The following is a 15,346-nucleotide window of genomic DNA, read 5'->3' on the forward strand; positions in this document are numbered from 1 at the left end:
ACAGGGTCTACACAAACCTAAGGTTTATGTACCAACCATAACTATGACATCTGCTGCCCAGAATTTTCTGTCTTTGCCTTCTAGTCCTAGCTCCACAGTGGACACAGCAGGCTGGGCTCTCTTGAAGTGTCCTATGCCACTCACTCAAGGATGGTGGGAAGCCACCAGAGGCTAGCAGGCCACTAGCAATGATTCTCTTTAGGCAGTCATGGAGGCTGGGGTTCTGGATATTTTTAGAATAAACTTGGGTCTCTGTAACAAGAACTCCCATTATGGTGTGTGTGTCTGTGTGTAGGAGTGCACACACATGCATATGTATGTGTGTGCATGTATGAATGTATATGTGTTTTATGTGGGTGCACATATATGTGTTTGTAAGGCAAACATCAGGCATCTTCCTCGGCTGCTTCCCACCTTGTTTGTTGAGACAGGGTCTCTCACTCACCCTGGAACTTGCTGGTTTGGCTAGTCTCTGGGATCCCTCTGTCTTTACTACACCACTACCCTCAGTACTGAGATTATAGGTGTGTGTAGCCTCATTCAGTTTTCTCACATGGGTGCTGGGGATCAAATTTCAGGTCCCTTGTGTTTGCATGGTAAGCAAACTGAGCTATCTCCCCAGCTTGAGAGACCTTTCAATACCTTTTATGGTTGGCTTTGACCTTCAATTTACCCCACCCCCTGCCATCTCCTCCTCCTCCTCCCCCAGGCATGTTCTTTCTGCCCCCTCCTCCTCCTCCTCCCCCAGGCATGTTCTTTCTGCCCCCTCCTCCTCCTCCTCCCCCAGGCATGTTCTTTCTGCCTCCTCCTCCTCCTCCTCCCCCAGGCATGTTCTTTCTGCCCCCTCCTCCTCCTCCTCCCCCAGGCATGTTCTTTCTGCCCCCTCCTCCTCCTCCTCCCCCAGGCATGTTCTTTCTGCCCCCTCCTCCTCCTCCTCCCCCAGGCATGTTCTTTCTGCCTCCTCCTCCTCCTCCTCCCCCAGGCATGTTCTTTCTGCCCCCTCCTCCTCCTCCTCCCCCAGGCATGTTCTTTCTGCCCCCTCCTCCTCCTCCTCCCCCAGGCATGTTCTTTCTGCCCCCTCCTCCTCCTCCTCCCCCAGGCATGTTCTTTCTGCCCCCTCCTCCTCCTCCTCCCCCAGGCATGTTCTTTCTGCCCCCTCCTCCTCCTCCTCCCCCAGGCATGTTCTTTCTGCCTCCTCTTCCTCCTCCTCCCCCAGGCATGTTCTTTCTGCCCCCTCCTCCTCCTCCTCCCCCAGGCATGTTCTTTCTGCCCCCTCCTCCTCCTCCCCCAGGCATGTTCTTTCTGCCCCCTCCTCCTCCTCCTCCCCCAGGCATGTTCTTTCTGCCCCCTCCTCCTCCTCCCCCCCAGGCATGTTCTTTCTGCCTCCTCCTCCTCCTCCCCCCCAGGCATGTTCTTTCTGCCTCCTCCTCCTCCTCCTCCCCCAGGCATGTTCTTTCTGCCTCTCTGGTGCCAGAGTGAAATCAGATCCTTTGAACTCTGAGTCTTCCTGAAGGCTGCACTTTCTGCTCAGTGTGCTGGATCAGACCAGTATGCTCAACATAGTCCTGGCCTCATGAGAGATGCTGGCAGAATGCTCTAAGAGGGGTGTCCCTGGGGAAAGGAGATCTTCTTCTATATCAACCAGGAAGGGACAAAGATACACAGCTCCACCCCACCCTGCCCATACCCCTCCTTACCACCAAGACGTGTTCTAGTAGGTCCAGGTAGCCCAAGGTGCATTCTGTGCCATACCGCAAGGCTCTGGTTCGTACCTCTTCACTGACATCAGGGTAGAAGGATGCTTGCTGGAGACAGATTGAGTGGGAAGAAAGAGGGGGGAGGGAGGAGGAGGAAGAAGAAAATGTTGACATATTAAATCAAGAAGAGTCACTTGTAAGTTCCCAGCTCAGCAGTGCTGGGTACTCTGGTCTCAAAGGTAGAAGACTACCTCTGTGACCTCTGTGAAGGCCTTCACTCCCACTCTCTGGGTGGGAGAGGAGTCTGTCCTCATGTCTCTGTAGCAGGTCCTTTGACAGTCTGCAGGCTGCACCCTGGGGACAAGGACAGAAACATCTGGAATCTGGTACCATCTGCCCCTTTTTGCCTTCCTTCTCCGTGCACTCAAACATCCAGGAAGAGTCACAGTTAAGGCTTCCCACAGGAGGGTACAGGGCGGTTCTGCCTGGCTTCCTGTTTAGAGCATCTCTATGTCCCCAGGCTAATGAAGCCCATGTTCCCATTCAACCTCCGGAATGGCAGTCACAGGGCAGTCTCTGTGACCAGAACCCTTAGGCTCCTTCAGCTAGCAGCTCTCCACTACCCCCAGGCCCTGTAATAACCCACCACCCATCATATCCATGTAGAGATATGCAAGCCAGAGCTCTGGGCAACAGTGGCTCAGGCTTTTTCCCTGTACCATGACCTGCCACCTCTAGTCATCCAAGACAAATTGTTTGAGATGGGGTTCTGACTCTCAGCGACAACACACACTGAGTTGATAAACAAGGAAAAGTGTAACTGTGGGACGCCATCTTTTATTTGCTACAAAAGGACAACATATCTCTTTAGAGATTCTTCTACAGTTTTCACTCTGGAAAGAACTCGGGAAGCTTACAGGGATGCCTAATGCAGCGTTCTCAATAAATTGTCAGTCATGGCAAAGGCTTAAAGCCTGGCAGAGCCAGTCTCAGTGTGGTAGGCCTGTAATCTCAGCCACTTGGGGAAGCTGAGTACCTCACGTTTATGGCCTGCCTGGGCAACTGAGTGAGTTTGTTTCAAAATATTTGCCCTGGCTCCCCAATTCCACCCCAGAAGTCACACTCACGTATGGCAACTTGGTTCTTTGGTGTGACTTCAAAAGCTTTCTGCTTTAAAAAAAAAAAAAAAAAGTTCTGGGTTGGAGACAGAACACTGGTTGCTCTTACAGAGGACTGGGGTTCAATTCCTAGCACTCACAGGGCAGCTCACAATTGTCTAACTCCCAGGGGATTCGGCACCCTCTCCTGGCCTCAACAGGCACACAAAATCCCAAGCCATATAATAAAAGAAGATGTTAGGGGGAGCTGACCAGCCTGGCTTTACAGTCCAGCCCCTCTCCTAGGGATGGATGGGCGGTGTGGGTTGCAACACCTGTGTACCCTCCCTTGCCTCGGTGGAGACGGCCAGCAGCTGTAAATGAGGAGTCAGGTTAGACTATCCTGAGAACTAACATATCTCAGAGGCAGACGTTAGCGGGTGGAGGATATCGGTGAGGGAGGGTTGTCCAGAGTTAGGCTCTTAAAATTCCTGTTTCCTTATCTCCACGTCTCTGAGCCTCCAAATGTGAGTCACAGAGTCAGGTACCACGGTGGGTAAAATGGGCCAGGGTGCTATCCAGTGGCCTCACTAGAGCAGGTTACCAAGAAGGGTTGCGGGGTAGGGCACTCTTGCTAACTGGGGTGGCTCTGTCACTTGGCAGAGGACAATCTGGCAATAATGGAAAGGTTATACAGTTTGACTTCCTAATTCCACTTCTGGGATTCTTCCTAAGCAAACAATCTGAAGCACAGATAAACCAAACAAGCACAGGGATATTCCTTATAGTAAAGCAGTAGGGGAGCTGGCAGATGCCGGCCATGCATGCAGGAGGCTCAGGGGGTTGACAGCTAGCACCCTATAAACCAGGCATGGTGGTATTTCCTGTAAGCCTAGAGCTCAGTCAGGGTGGAGAGGCAGGAAGATCATACGTTTAAGGTCATCTTTATCTGCATAGTGACCAGTCTGGGATATAGGAGGCCCTATCTCAAAAACAAAACAAAGCAGTAAAGCTCACTACGATAAACACTGTAGACAGCCTATCTGTCAGATAATGGAGGAAGGGAAGTACTGGCTAACAGAGTATCCGTGATCATGAACAATTAGTCAGCATGACCAGAGCAACACAGGAATAGCAGCTACCTTATGTTAACTATAACAAGAAGTACAGAATTAAATCTAAGAAAAATGCAGGGACACGAAAGCAGAACACACAGAAACACACACATAGGTGAAGTCCCCTGGGGACTGGTGAGCCCTGCCATTCTCTTAAGATCAGGCAGTATGAGCTACGCTTCACCTCTACGTTTGTCCTGGCTCCCCACTCAGCCCCAGAAGTCACGTTCCGAGAGGGCAACTAGGATCTTTGGTGTGACTTCAAAAATCCTTCGGGTTGGGGCTGGAGAGATGGCTCAGCCATTATGTGCACTGGCTGCTCTTCTAGAGGACTGGGGTTCAATCCCTAGTACTCACACGGCAACTCATAATTGTGTAACACCCTGGGGACTCAACACCCTCTTGCTGATCTCAATGGGTACCAGGCACAATGTGGTGCACAGAAATACATACAAGCAAACACATTCATACATATAAAAATAATTAATAAAAAAATTGTGTGTGCATGAAGGTCAAAAGACAACCTTGGGTGTCATTCTTCAAATGCTACCCACTGTCTACCTGCCTCTGTCTCCTGAGTGGTGGAATTAAAGGTGAGAGCCACCATGCCTAGGTCCAATTTAGACAAGGAGCCCCAAGGACTCACCTGTCTCTGCCTTTTCAGTGCTGGGAATACAAACAGCTGCCTGGCTTTAAAAACTTAAATTACTTTAAGGCTCTAGGTATTTGAAACATTCATAAAACCACCTTAACTCAGAAATCACTTCTCCTTACAGCCCAGAGTCACATATACATCATTGTATTATGTTACATAATAACCCACGTTGGCTTTGTTGGTGGAGACCCTTTTGTTACTCTCCACAATGGGGTTGAATATCCACTGAAACCCCCCAACTGTGTAAGAAAACCTTGTAGCCTCACTGACGTTGCAGGTTTTGTGATCCCTGCCATTTCCAGCCCGCCCTGATATTCTGCGCATGCGCAGGTGGGCGGCCTCCTGAGACACTAAAGCAACTTGCCATTGGCTGGCACCTCTACTCAACCTCACAAACACTGAAGCATTTATATGTCCTTAGCAAAATGGGCTTTAAAATCACCACAGGAATCAAGCGTGAGGGGCATCTCTTTAACAATGATAACTCTAATGTGATCAGATTTAGAAATCACATCAGTTTACACTTGCTGCCGAGGCTGTAGGGAATGCTTATGTGGGTTCTGGAGATGAAACTCGGGCTTTTACGCTTACAAGGCAAGCACGCTACTTCCTGAGCTTGCTTCCCAGCTGAGAGACATTTTTTCTCGACCCACTCTAAATGAGCCTGGTTTTCTGTATTTGCCTTATTGCATGAAGCCCCATTTCTGGAAGGGGGAGAGCTGCTCCCAAAGGCACTATCAAGTGCCATCATGATCTTATTGTTACTATGGGTGTTTTGTCTGTGTGTACACCACATGTATATAGTTTTGTACGTCTGTGCACCACATGTTTGTAGTATCTGTGGAGGTCAGACAGGATCTTGCTATGTAGCCTAATCTGACTTCTAACTCACGACAATCCTCCTGCCTCCTCTTCCATGCTCTAGGATCATAGGTGAGGTGTGAGTTACCAGGCCAGCACTGACAACAGTCATTTGCTAAGTAAATGCCATCCTTGTAAGTGTCTCGGGCATCAGCAGTGACACTTGCTGTCAAGTAGGGCTCAATGTGTGAAACAAGTGTATCAGTACTCTATTATAACTCTGCAAAGCCAAGATCCAGGATAAGCCAAGGTGGTCTTACATTTCTGCCTGTAAGCAGGGGAACCCCTCTAAGAGAGACTCCAAAACCTGAGCTATGTTCCATTTCTGCTTTAACCATGTTTCTGATGATAGGAGGACTGTTACAGTTTGAGTATGTAGTGCCACCAACAGGCTTCAACCCTTGTTTCCCAACTGCTGGTGGGCTGTTTGGGTGAGGTTTTGGATCCTTGGGACACAGGGCTAAGTGGTAGATTTATGTCACTATGGTATAGTCCTTGAATCTACTTCCATTCTGATCCTTCAAGAGATAACAAGTCATGCTATGGCCCCCTTTGTCATGGACAGCTGTCCAGCCAGGGTCAGCTGATATCCCTAAAACTGGGAACCCAAACAAACACTCTTTTCTTTAGTTGCTTGGGTGTGTGGGGAGAAAGGGGTTCAGCAATGAGAAAAAGTAATTAATGCATGGACACAAGTGTCTATCAAATCTGTCACCAACCATAGCAACCTTGACCACCATGCCTGGGAGGCCACAGGCAAGCTGGCCACAGAGTCAGAAAGCTGGTTGAGCTCTGGTTCTGTAAGTTCTGGTTTTAGTTCTGACCCTTGGCCCTGAGTCTTCGTGGGCCCCTGTTACATCACCTGACAGACTGGAGTCACCACTCTTGATCTCATTTAGAACTGAACTAGAGAACCCACATCACAGTGTCCCTTCCAAACCTGCCTGTGCTGGCACCGAAATACCTGTGAGACAGGTAATCATGATTGCCAAGATTTAGAATCACCTAGGAGGCTCTCTGGGCACATCTGAGGTGGGAAGACTCGCTCTGAATGAGCGTGGCATCTTTCTGTGGGCTGGAGTTCATCTGTCTCCTCTTGACCGTGAACACGGTGTGATCAGCTGCCTCATGCGCCTGGTGCCACAACTGTGCCTTTGAACCGTGCCTGAGTCAAAGCAAACCCCCCTCCTTGTTTTGAGGGAGACCTTTCCCCAGGCTGCTGTAAACTGGGCTTTCTACATGCTTGTCTACAGTAAAGTTTAAGGTGTGAGGGTGCTCCCTGCTCATAGTCCACTTGAAATGAACGAGTCATTTTCAACAGAGAGCTATGTATCTGTCTATCCCCAGCAATGCCTGGTCTTTACCTTGCAAGCCATCAGCATATCTGACACAGCCTTCCTGCTCAGATTGGCGGTTGCAATTACATCCTCTTGTCTACATGAGTTCCCAGCTGCCACGGCTTTCGCTGTTGCCATGGTGATACCTTTCGTCATTCTTATTGATTCCTCGGGTGATGATGTCTTTTCAGGTATGTCTTTTGACTGGAACACCTTGAAGTCAGAGACAGAAAAGGCGAAAGTCAAAAAAGAAAGGACAAAAATATTTTACTCTTTCCCAACCAGGCTGCCTTTAGTGTCTGGGAACCAAGCTAGCAAGCTGGAGACTGTCACATGGCAGAAAATTAGCCATCTAATTTGAGGGCAGTAAAGTGGGTCCTGTATTCAAGATGCTAATACGGACAAGCCTCTTACATTGACATTTGACTTTCATGGAAACAATATGGTGAGGAGGAGGTTGGTTTGTTTTGTTAAGATAGGATTTCTTTATGTAGCCTTGCCTGTCTTAGAACTCACTCTGTAGAGTGTAGGCAGGCCTCGAACTCAGAGATCTGCCTGCCTCTGCCTCCTGAGTGCTGAGATTTAAGGTGTACATCACCATTGCCTGGCTAGGAAGAGGTTTCTAAAGTGCTAGCTTATCTATTTGCATATACCACCACCTAATATTTATATGCTACCTTCTTCAGTCACCTTCTATAGATGTGAGAGTGCTGAAGCATTTGGTCCTTAGCTTGTCTTAAAAATATAGCCACAGGGTGCTGCAGAGGTATGTGGGTCAGTGACTCTGATTTAAACAGGCTAGCCCTGCGACTGTATACTTGCATGTGTATCTAGCCCTACGTGGGAGGGGACGGCCTGTTTTCAGACCTAAATAATCAGTTATTGGCATGGGAGACTCTCCTGAGTAAGAAAGGGGGACCCAGGCAGCATTCTTGCCATGTGACAACCAGTCAAACATCACTGCTCCTCAAAGAGGGCAGTGGCAATTAAGTACCCCGGGATTGTAAGTCCCTTGTGCAGACCCGAGGACACAGTGGGATGATGTGACAGAGTCCTCCACACCACTGTGCTCTCCATGCGTAGGCTTTGTGGAAACACTCTGTGCGTGAATCCACTAACTTTTATTTACTTATTTTATTTTCCATCTTTCACGTGTGTATGGGGGCAGTAGGCATGTTTGTGTGTAGCTTGTTTTTTGCCTCTGTGTGTGCACACATGTGCACATGTATGTGTTTGCCTGAGGCTGCTGTCAGGAATCATCTGCTCTTCCACTTTATTCACTGAGGCAGGTCTCTCAGTTAAGCCCAGAGCTCACTGATGTGGCTAGCTTTGCTAGTTTGCTTGCTCTGGGGATGCCCTGTATCTACCTTTTAAGGCTGGAATTGCAGGTGAGCTGCTGTGCTGGTATTTATGTGGGTTTCTGGGGACCTGAACTCCTGTCCTCATGCTTGTATTCAAGTGTTCTAACTGCTGAGCTATCTCCTCATCCTTCCAACTTCACAATGTGGATGATTTCTAAGCCACTACGATATACTTACAATGACCAAGTGTCTATAATTTCCCAAGATAGTCTAAATTCCAAACCTTCCCTTCCAGTGCCACCATGGCGGATCTACAGCTGTCTGAACCTGTATCTGGACCCCAGATAGGACACACTCATCCCATGGCAACCATGCAGTATGCCTTAAGGCATCATTTGCTTTTGAGTTGCTTATGCATTCTTTAGTTTCTTCTCTAAAACTGTGAACTAGCTGTATCCCCTAAGGTGACTCTATTTAAGGCAGGGTGAAAGAAGCCAAGACTTACTCTAGTACCAGCGGAGTTATTCATTTCTAGTGCTGCCTTTCATGTCGCCTTCACAAATGACGGTGCAGAGGCAGATGCCCCAAGTGCTTGCATATCCCCTAAGAAGCATATCAGTTCTAGGGATGTAGGGCTCATCATGGCTAGGGATACAGATAATACAGAGTGTTTGCCTAGCATACATGGAGCCCTGGATTCAGTCCTCAGCACCTTCACAAAACCAGGCATGGTGATGTATACCTGTTATCCCAGCATGTAAGAGATAAAGGCAGGAGGGTCAGAAGTTCAAGGTTATCTTCAGGTACATAAAAGTTTGAGGTCATCCTGGACTATGTGAAATCTTGACTCACAAACAAACCGTCCCAATAGATCCTAGCCACAACCTGTGACATACAGGTAACCAACTACAAATGCCACTGTAAGGCAGATGAGTAAGTCTTCCCAGTCCAGGAGTTCTAGGTAAAAGCTCTTTAAGTTACAGAGAGAAGTCTGTGTGACAGTCACATATTGGGCAGGGTCAGCTAGCTAAGGATGGCAGCTGCTGGGTACTCACTGTGAGCTCCTGTTTTATGTACTCGATGGTGGCCTCAAGTGCCCTTGTGCCCCGGGTGGCCTCGTCTTCCACTGCCTTCACAGTCTTAAGAAGGGAGGTGACATTGGTCACCATCACCTGCATGGGAGAGATAAGCAGAGAGTACGCCGTCTGAGGTGCAGTTTCTGACCCTTCCATTTCCAGACCAAATAGCATAAAAGATATCTCCTTCCTTCACAGGGGGAAGCAGCTCAGATGTCCCTCATCCTCAGCCCCAGCTGGAGACCCACTCTACCTTGGCGGCTCCTTTGAGCTGGTACATGGAGGGGTCATCAGCCGGCTTGCTGGCAGCTCCCTTGGTAGCACCAATGAGATCGGAAAGGGCCTTGGCCACGTCTTTGATGGCATTTATCAGTACCACCTGAAAGAGCAGGAGTCTGGTGAGTGGAGATGACCTTCACTGCTGACTGCTACCAGGGTGCAAGGATGTGGGAAGGAGGAGTCTCTGCATCAGCAGCTTCCTATCCTTCACCATGACAACACCACCCAGGAAGCCACCCTTGGAGATTGTGCAGCTCAGGGAGGCTGATCTTGCTGCTGCTGCTGCTAATAATGATGATAAATCTAATAGAGAGGCTGCTGAGATTCATGATAAGGCTGAGGTTGGAAACTAAATGTATACCCTGACACTCAAGTGGAGACTGATGCTGATGCTGAGGCTGAGATCTGAATACACAGCTTCCTCGAGGCCAATTCTGCCAACAAGCTGCCTTTGTGTGGATGAAGGATGCTAGAGCAGATAAGAAAGGCATCATCACTCACCCCAAAGCACAGGATGTCAGTGTCCGGCTGGGCAGTAAGGCCTCCACGGCACTCTGCCTGCCTCTCTAGCTTTGGTTCCTGCGATTCTCTGCCCCACCATGGGTTCAGACACATGGGTCTTTCTTCCTACTGGGAAGTCTCACCTCATCTCTGCTTAAGGTCTTCACTTCTGCTCTACTTTACCTGGAACCTGGCTCTTTCCATTCTCTGGGTTCAGCTTGAATGTATGTCCCCAAAGATAACGACTCTAGCAAAGGGCCTAACTCCTGAATACCACATAACTGTCTGATGGCCCCTACAGCAGTATTAGTCCATGGTGCCATTTAATTTATTCACGTATCCACAGTCTATGTCCTCCCGTGACTTGATGAGGCTAGGACAGGGCCCATTTTGTTTCATCCTCAGAGCATGGTCTGGCACATAGCTGGCACTCAGTGAATCTTGAGGACCAGATAAAGACACAGGTGGCTGGTCCATCCCGGATAGGACACTATCTCTATTGCTGGGGTTGGACTCTGAAGTTCCAGTCAAAGGGAGCACTGATATGCACCGGGTCATTGCACTAGAGCCAGGAGTGGTGGGTTTGGAATGGAATCTGGTCAGCATAATGCTAAGTACCCCAATCTTCACCTCCATACTCTCGGGTTGGCTCATCTACATGCAGAATTAGCAGTGCCAGCCTCTCCCAGCTCATCCCATGGTTGTGAGGACCAACCAGGATAATGAACACAAAAGCCTTTGGAGACTCCAGAGCTCTAGACAGCAGTGACAGAGAAAACCTGTGGCTTTGCAGCCCTCTGCCATCCTCTACACCCTCTGTCTTCACCTCACACACAGGGCACAGGGACCCCAAGCAACCTCCTGCACCCACAGGCTGAGCCTTGTGAAGGACTGGCTCTCTCCTGAGCCTGCAACAGTGAAGAGGTACAGCAGGAGAGAGGGGCACTGCAAGCCAGGGCTGCTGTTCACATCAGAATCCAGAAAATCCTGCCCTGTACCTGTTACTTGACAGGTAATTGACATGCAGAGGGAACATTGTTTTCTGAGCAGATTTAAAAAAAAAAAACAAAACGCTTGTTTATTAAACAAGCGTTTAATTTATTATTAGTAGTAGTGTGTGTGCCATCATGCAGTTGTGGCAGTCACCCTAACCATAACCCTAACCCACCATGCAGGTGTGGCAGTGACTCTAACCCTAACAGTCTTGTGAAGCTGATTTCTTCTCTCACCTCTCTGTGGCTTCTGTGCCCATAAAGCGGGCATTTTACCAGCTGAGGTATCTCACTGGCTACATATATATATATATATATATATATATATATATATATATATATATGTGAGTTCTCATTGTAAGTCACAGTTACAGGTATGTGGAGGCAAAGAGCAAGCTAAGTGTTTCACCCCAACAAATACAAGTAAGAATCGGGGTGCGGGGCGAGGCTGCACAGAAGGGGAAGGCAGAAGGAAACGCCAGGGCTCACTGAAGATTCGAGATGGTTCTAAAAACTCACTTTGGGAGTCTCTACTTTTTTGTGCCTAATACAACTTTTAAAATAAAATGTTCTCAAAAGAAAATAAAGAAAACCAACCCATGGCAATTCAACACATTTCTCTGTGTGGAAAGATCCACGCTCGCTCCTTCTCCTCACAATCAGCAGAGAAGAGCTCTGAGTTTGCCTTTCAAGGTCAGCAATAGGGATTCCAGCCTTTCCTTCCTTCCTGCCCAGCAGGGTGGGACAGCCACCTCAGGTTCCCGCAGAAGCACTGTGCAAACTGTACTTCTGAATTCCAGTGCTGTCCGAGGAAACCAAGCAGGGATATAAAACCCAAGAAAGGTTCCTCACGTGGCCCCATTGTCTTAGAGGACAGCGGTAAGGGAAGGGGGAGGGTAGTTGGGAACAAGGCTGGTAGCCCTGAGTTAATTAGTACAGTCATTGTGTCCTCCTGGGTCCTCCTGGATCCGGAAGGGCAAGCGTTATCTAGCATGGCCAAGCCCAGTAGACAAGCCCAGAGCAGTGCAGGCGTTGGCAATGAGGGCGCTTACTGTTCTGTTACTGAGAACAGAAGCACAGGGGAGGGTAAGATGCTCTACTGTGAGCTCCTTGAGACTAAGCTTAAGACCCCTGGAGCATCAACTTGCTGCATATCTGGCATGCACCAGGTGCTGCTATATACAGTGTGCTGGGTTCAGACATGAAAAAAGCTGCAGTGATTGTCATCTGGAGGGCACTAAGGCTCAGGTGGGTCATTTCAGCCAAACTGCCACCTCCCAAATAGAAGTCACAGAACAGAGCCTGGCCACCCTTCCAGTTCCTCTCTCCTTAAGAGCTCTCCCTCCCCCTCCTTTATCCCCTTAACATTTCGCTCTCTTGCTTCATGAAACTGCACACTGTTCCTGCCTGGACATGGGACACCTGTCACTCCCTCCTCTCCTTTATCCCACCAACATCTTCTGCAGCCAATTAATTGTTCACCAGGCCTGGCTGACTAGGTTCCTTGCAAATCCATGGGTTTGTCCCCTGAACTGTCGCCACAGTCCATGTCAATTTCAATTGCTTCCTATCTGTTTCCTCAACCAACAACACATTCTCTCTCTCTCTCTCTCTCTCTCTCTCTCTCTCTCTCTCTCTCTCTCTCACACACACACACACACACACACACACACACACAGAGAGAGTTTACTTCCAAGGATATTTGCTTTTACCCTGTTCTGAAGCCTGAAGCAGTGTCTATAGGAAAAGGCAATCCTCAAGGCCCCATTCATACCTGGGTCTCAGGGTCATTGGAGCCCAGGCTGGCGGCCCCCAGCTTGACCACCTCTGCCAGCTGGGTGATGGTGGCTGCTGAGGACTGAGCGGCTTGGGCCAGCTTGTCTGGAGTGGATGCAGCCCCAGACACGAGGAGCTTTGTGTCTTCCACCAAGGCCTTGGCTGTCTTCAGAATGTTCTCCCTTAGAGAGCAGGGAGGCCAGAGAGACAGGAGAAACAGAACACAACTTAGTCACTTGCAGTTGGGAAGGAAGGAAATTCCTTCAGGGGGGCTTTGGGAAGAGAGGCCCGAGTGATCCACTCCCCTCCGAGGGGAGGGGAGTGTTCCATGCAAGTGAGGTTGGAAGCTCACACAGTAGGTAGAGCCAGGGGATTGGGAACAGAGCTCCAGAGAAGAGCTCAACCTAGAAGGCAGGAGCTTAGCATCTTCCTAGGGCCTGAAATCTCTTATAGCTTATACATCCTGTCTGGCAATCAGAGCTGGTGGGGACAGGCTCCAGAACAGACAGCAGCGCAAAGAGAATCTTCACTCTATCACAGGCCCGTGGGTTGGAGAGACATAAAAGGGCCTGGACGGCCGGGCGTGGTGGCGCATGCCTTTAATTCCAGCACTTGGGAGGCAGAGGCAAGTGGATTTCTGAGTTCGAGGCCAGCCTGGTCTACAGAGTGAGTTCCAGGATCAGCCAGGGCTACACAGAGAAACCCTGTCTTGAAAAACCAAAAAAAAAAAAAAAAAAAAAAAAGAAAAGGGCCTGGACATGTGATGAAGGTTTAGGGGGTCACCATAGTAAATATATAGAGCTGCCAGCACCATTATATTTAATGAAGGCTCCAGGGAGGTACCAGGCTTTGGGAAGTGACTGCTAAATATGCCTGTCCCTGCCTCTCCTGGTCCTGCTGGGTCTGTGGGCAGTCAGAGGGGCAACTCCCTGGTACAAAGCTAGCCTTTGATGGACAAGGAGCTTACTCTGATCCTGTGGTTCATGTTCCTCACAGAGAATCTTGTTGATATCAAGGTAGATCCCCACATTTCTGAGTCCTGGGCAGGGTGACCAAATGTGACCACCTGGTTTTGGATATGCAGGGTAGAGTCTCCCCTGGTACCTGTGATCGGCAAAGGTCTCGCCGTTTTCTGCATTCAGTGTGCCAGCTGTTGCAAACATAATGGTGGTGTCCAGATCGGCAATGATCCCAGAAACTGCAGTTGCAGCCGTGATGCATGCCTGGGTCCCCTTGTTTCCAGCCTGGAGAGCGGACAGCACCAAGGACACCTGTAAGGTAGAAAAGGTGATGTAAGGAGGAGCCAGGGAATGGACAAAATAAGACAGAAAAGTGTACCACCATTGAAAATACACGATTCTCTCTCTTAAGAGCTGATGCAGCTCAGAGGTTAACAGCATAAGGTTAGAACAAGAACCTGGGTCTGAATCCCTTTGGCATTCACAGGCTATCTGGCTATAGGCAGCTACTTCACTGCACTGAGCCTCAGTTTCCTTGAATGTGAGTCAGTTAATTAAAACATAACATGTGTGAAGTATGGTGTTTGAAGGCTATGACTAGTCCCTAGCCAGCAGTGTTCACCAAGTCACTGTGATGTTTCTGACACTGTGCTGAGGGACCAAGTTTAGGCTCCTAAGATGTGGGTGGCAGTTCCCACCCTTTTAGTAGGTTTAGAAGGTACAACTTCTGCTAAGACTCATCATTCACCTGGCCATGCAGGACAGGTCACTTTCTAGAGTGGATCCCACTGGCGCCTTGGCATGTCAACCATCGTCCACCTCTAAGAAGCAATGCAGTCCTGAGGGTCCAGCAAGTTGGCTAAGAGCTTCAGCCCAGAACATTCCATATCAGAGGCCCTGGGTGCCAGCTACTACTGTCAGCCCTTCCTTCCTGTTCCCAGAGACAATTTCTAAAGTCAGAGCCCCCACACTCTCTTCACAATCAAACCATGTGTCCATTGGTCCATCATTCACCATGTCTGTCAGCGACTTCCGTCCCCATACATCTATCTGCCTTCCTACTCCAGGTCAGTGTTTTGCTCTGCTCTCTTCCTCCAGCACTGATGAACTCTTCCTATGAGATACAGCTCAGGTCCCCTCTAGGATGGCTCTCTACTCTCTTTGCAGAGAGGCATCTCTCTCCAAGGGTTTTAAGCACACTATTCCCGTACTCAAGACAGCCCATTGTCCTATAGATTAAAAACAGTGAGTCACATAGCAACTGCCTGAATACACCCAGTATTTTTGATCATGGCTGACCCACATAAATGCTTTGTAAACATGTGTTCTCTCTCTCTCCCTTTCTCTCCCTTTCTCTCTCTCTCTGTCTCTCTCTCTCTCCCTCGCTCGCTTGTCGTGTGTGTGTGTGTGTGTGTGTGTGTGTGTGTGTGTGTGTCAGGGGGCAGAGGTCAACCCCTGGGTTTATTCTTCAGTTGCACACACACAGGGGTGGTAGTGTAGGATGTACAGGATGGGATAGGCTCTCTCTCTGAAAGGTACAGATGCTGCTAGGCCACAGAGATCCACTTGTCCCTGCTCCCTCAGTGTTGTGAATGATGAGGTAAATACCCTTTCTGAAGCACGATGAAGAAGCTGAGGAGCCATGGTATGACTAAGAGGCACAGTCTGGGATGCTCTTTCTTGTGCCCCTCAGGTCTCAG

At 49.1% G+C, this 15,346-nt stretch overlaps 1 protein-coding gene across 6 annotated transcripts in view; it reads right to left on the reverse strand.

Annotated features, from left to right (window-relative positions):
• Window positions 1-15,346, reverse strand: part of Tln2 (talin 2) — a 425,612-nt gene that overhangs the window by 31,697 nt on the left and 378,569 nt on the right. For all 6 annotated transcript variants that reach the window (XM_085844756.1, XM_085844751.1, XM_085844753.1 and 3 more), the window contains 6 exons: window positions 13,792-13,958; window positions 12,686-12,869; window positions 9,393-9,518; window positions 9,119-9,235; window positions 6,790-6,975; window positions 1,698-1,805 (listed from right to left, as the gene is read on the reverse strand). In XM_085844756.1, the coding sequence (XP_085700882.1) occupies window positions 1,698-1,805; window positions 6,790-6,975; window positions 9,119-9,235; window positions 9,393-9,518; window positions 12,686-12,869; window positions 13,792-13,958 (888 nt within the window). The remainder of the gene's footprint in view (window positions 1-1,697; window positions 1,806-6,789; window positions 6,976-9,118; window positions 9,236-9,392; window positions 9,519-12,685; window positions 12,870-13,791; window positions 13,959-15,346) is intronic.

Source organism: Mus caroli, unplaced genomic scaffold (assembly GCF_978045245.1).
Source record: "Mus caroli unplaced genomic scaffold, Mus_caroli_1 scaffold_11, whole genome shotgun sequence".
Lineage (NCBI taxonomy): Eukaryota > Metazoa > Chordata > Mammalia > Rodentia > Muridae > Mus > Mus caroli.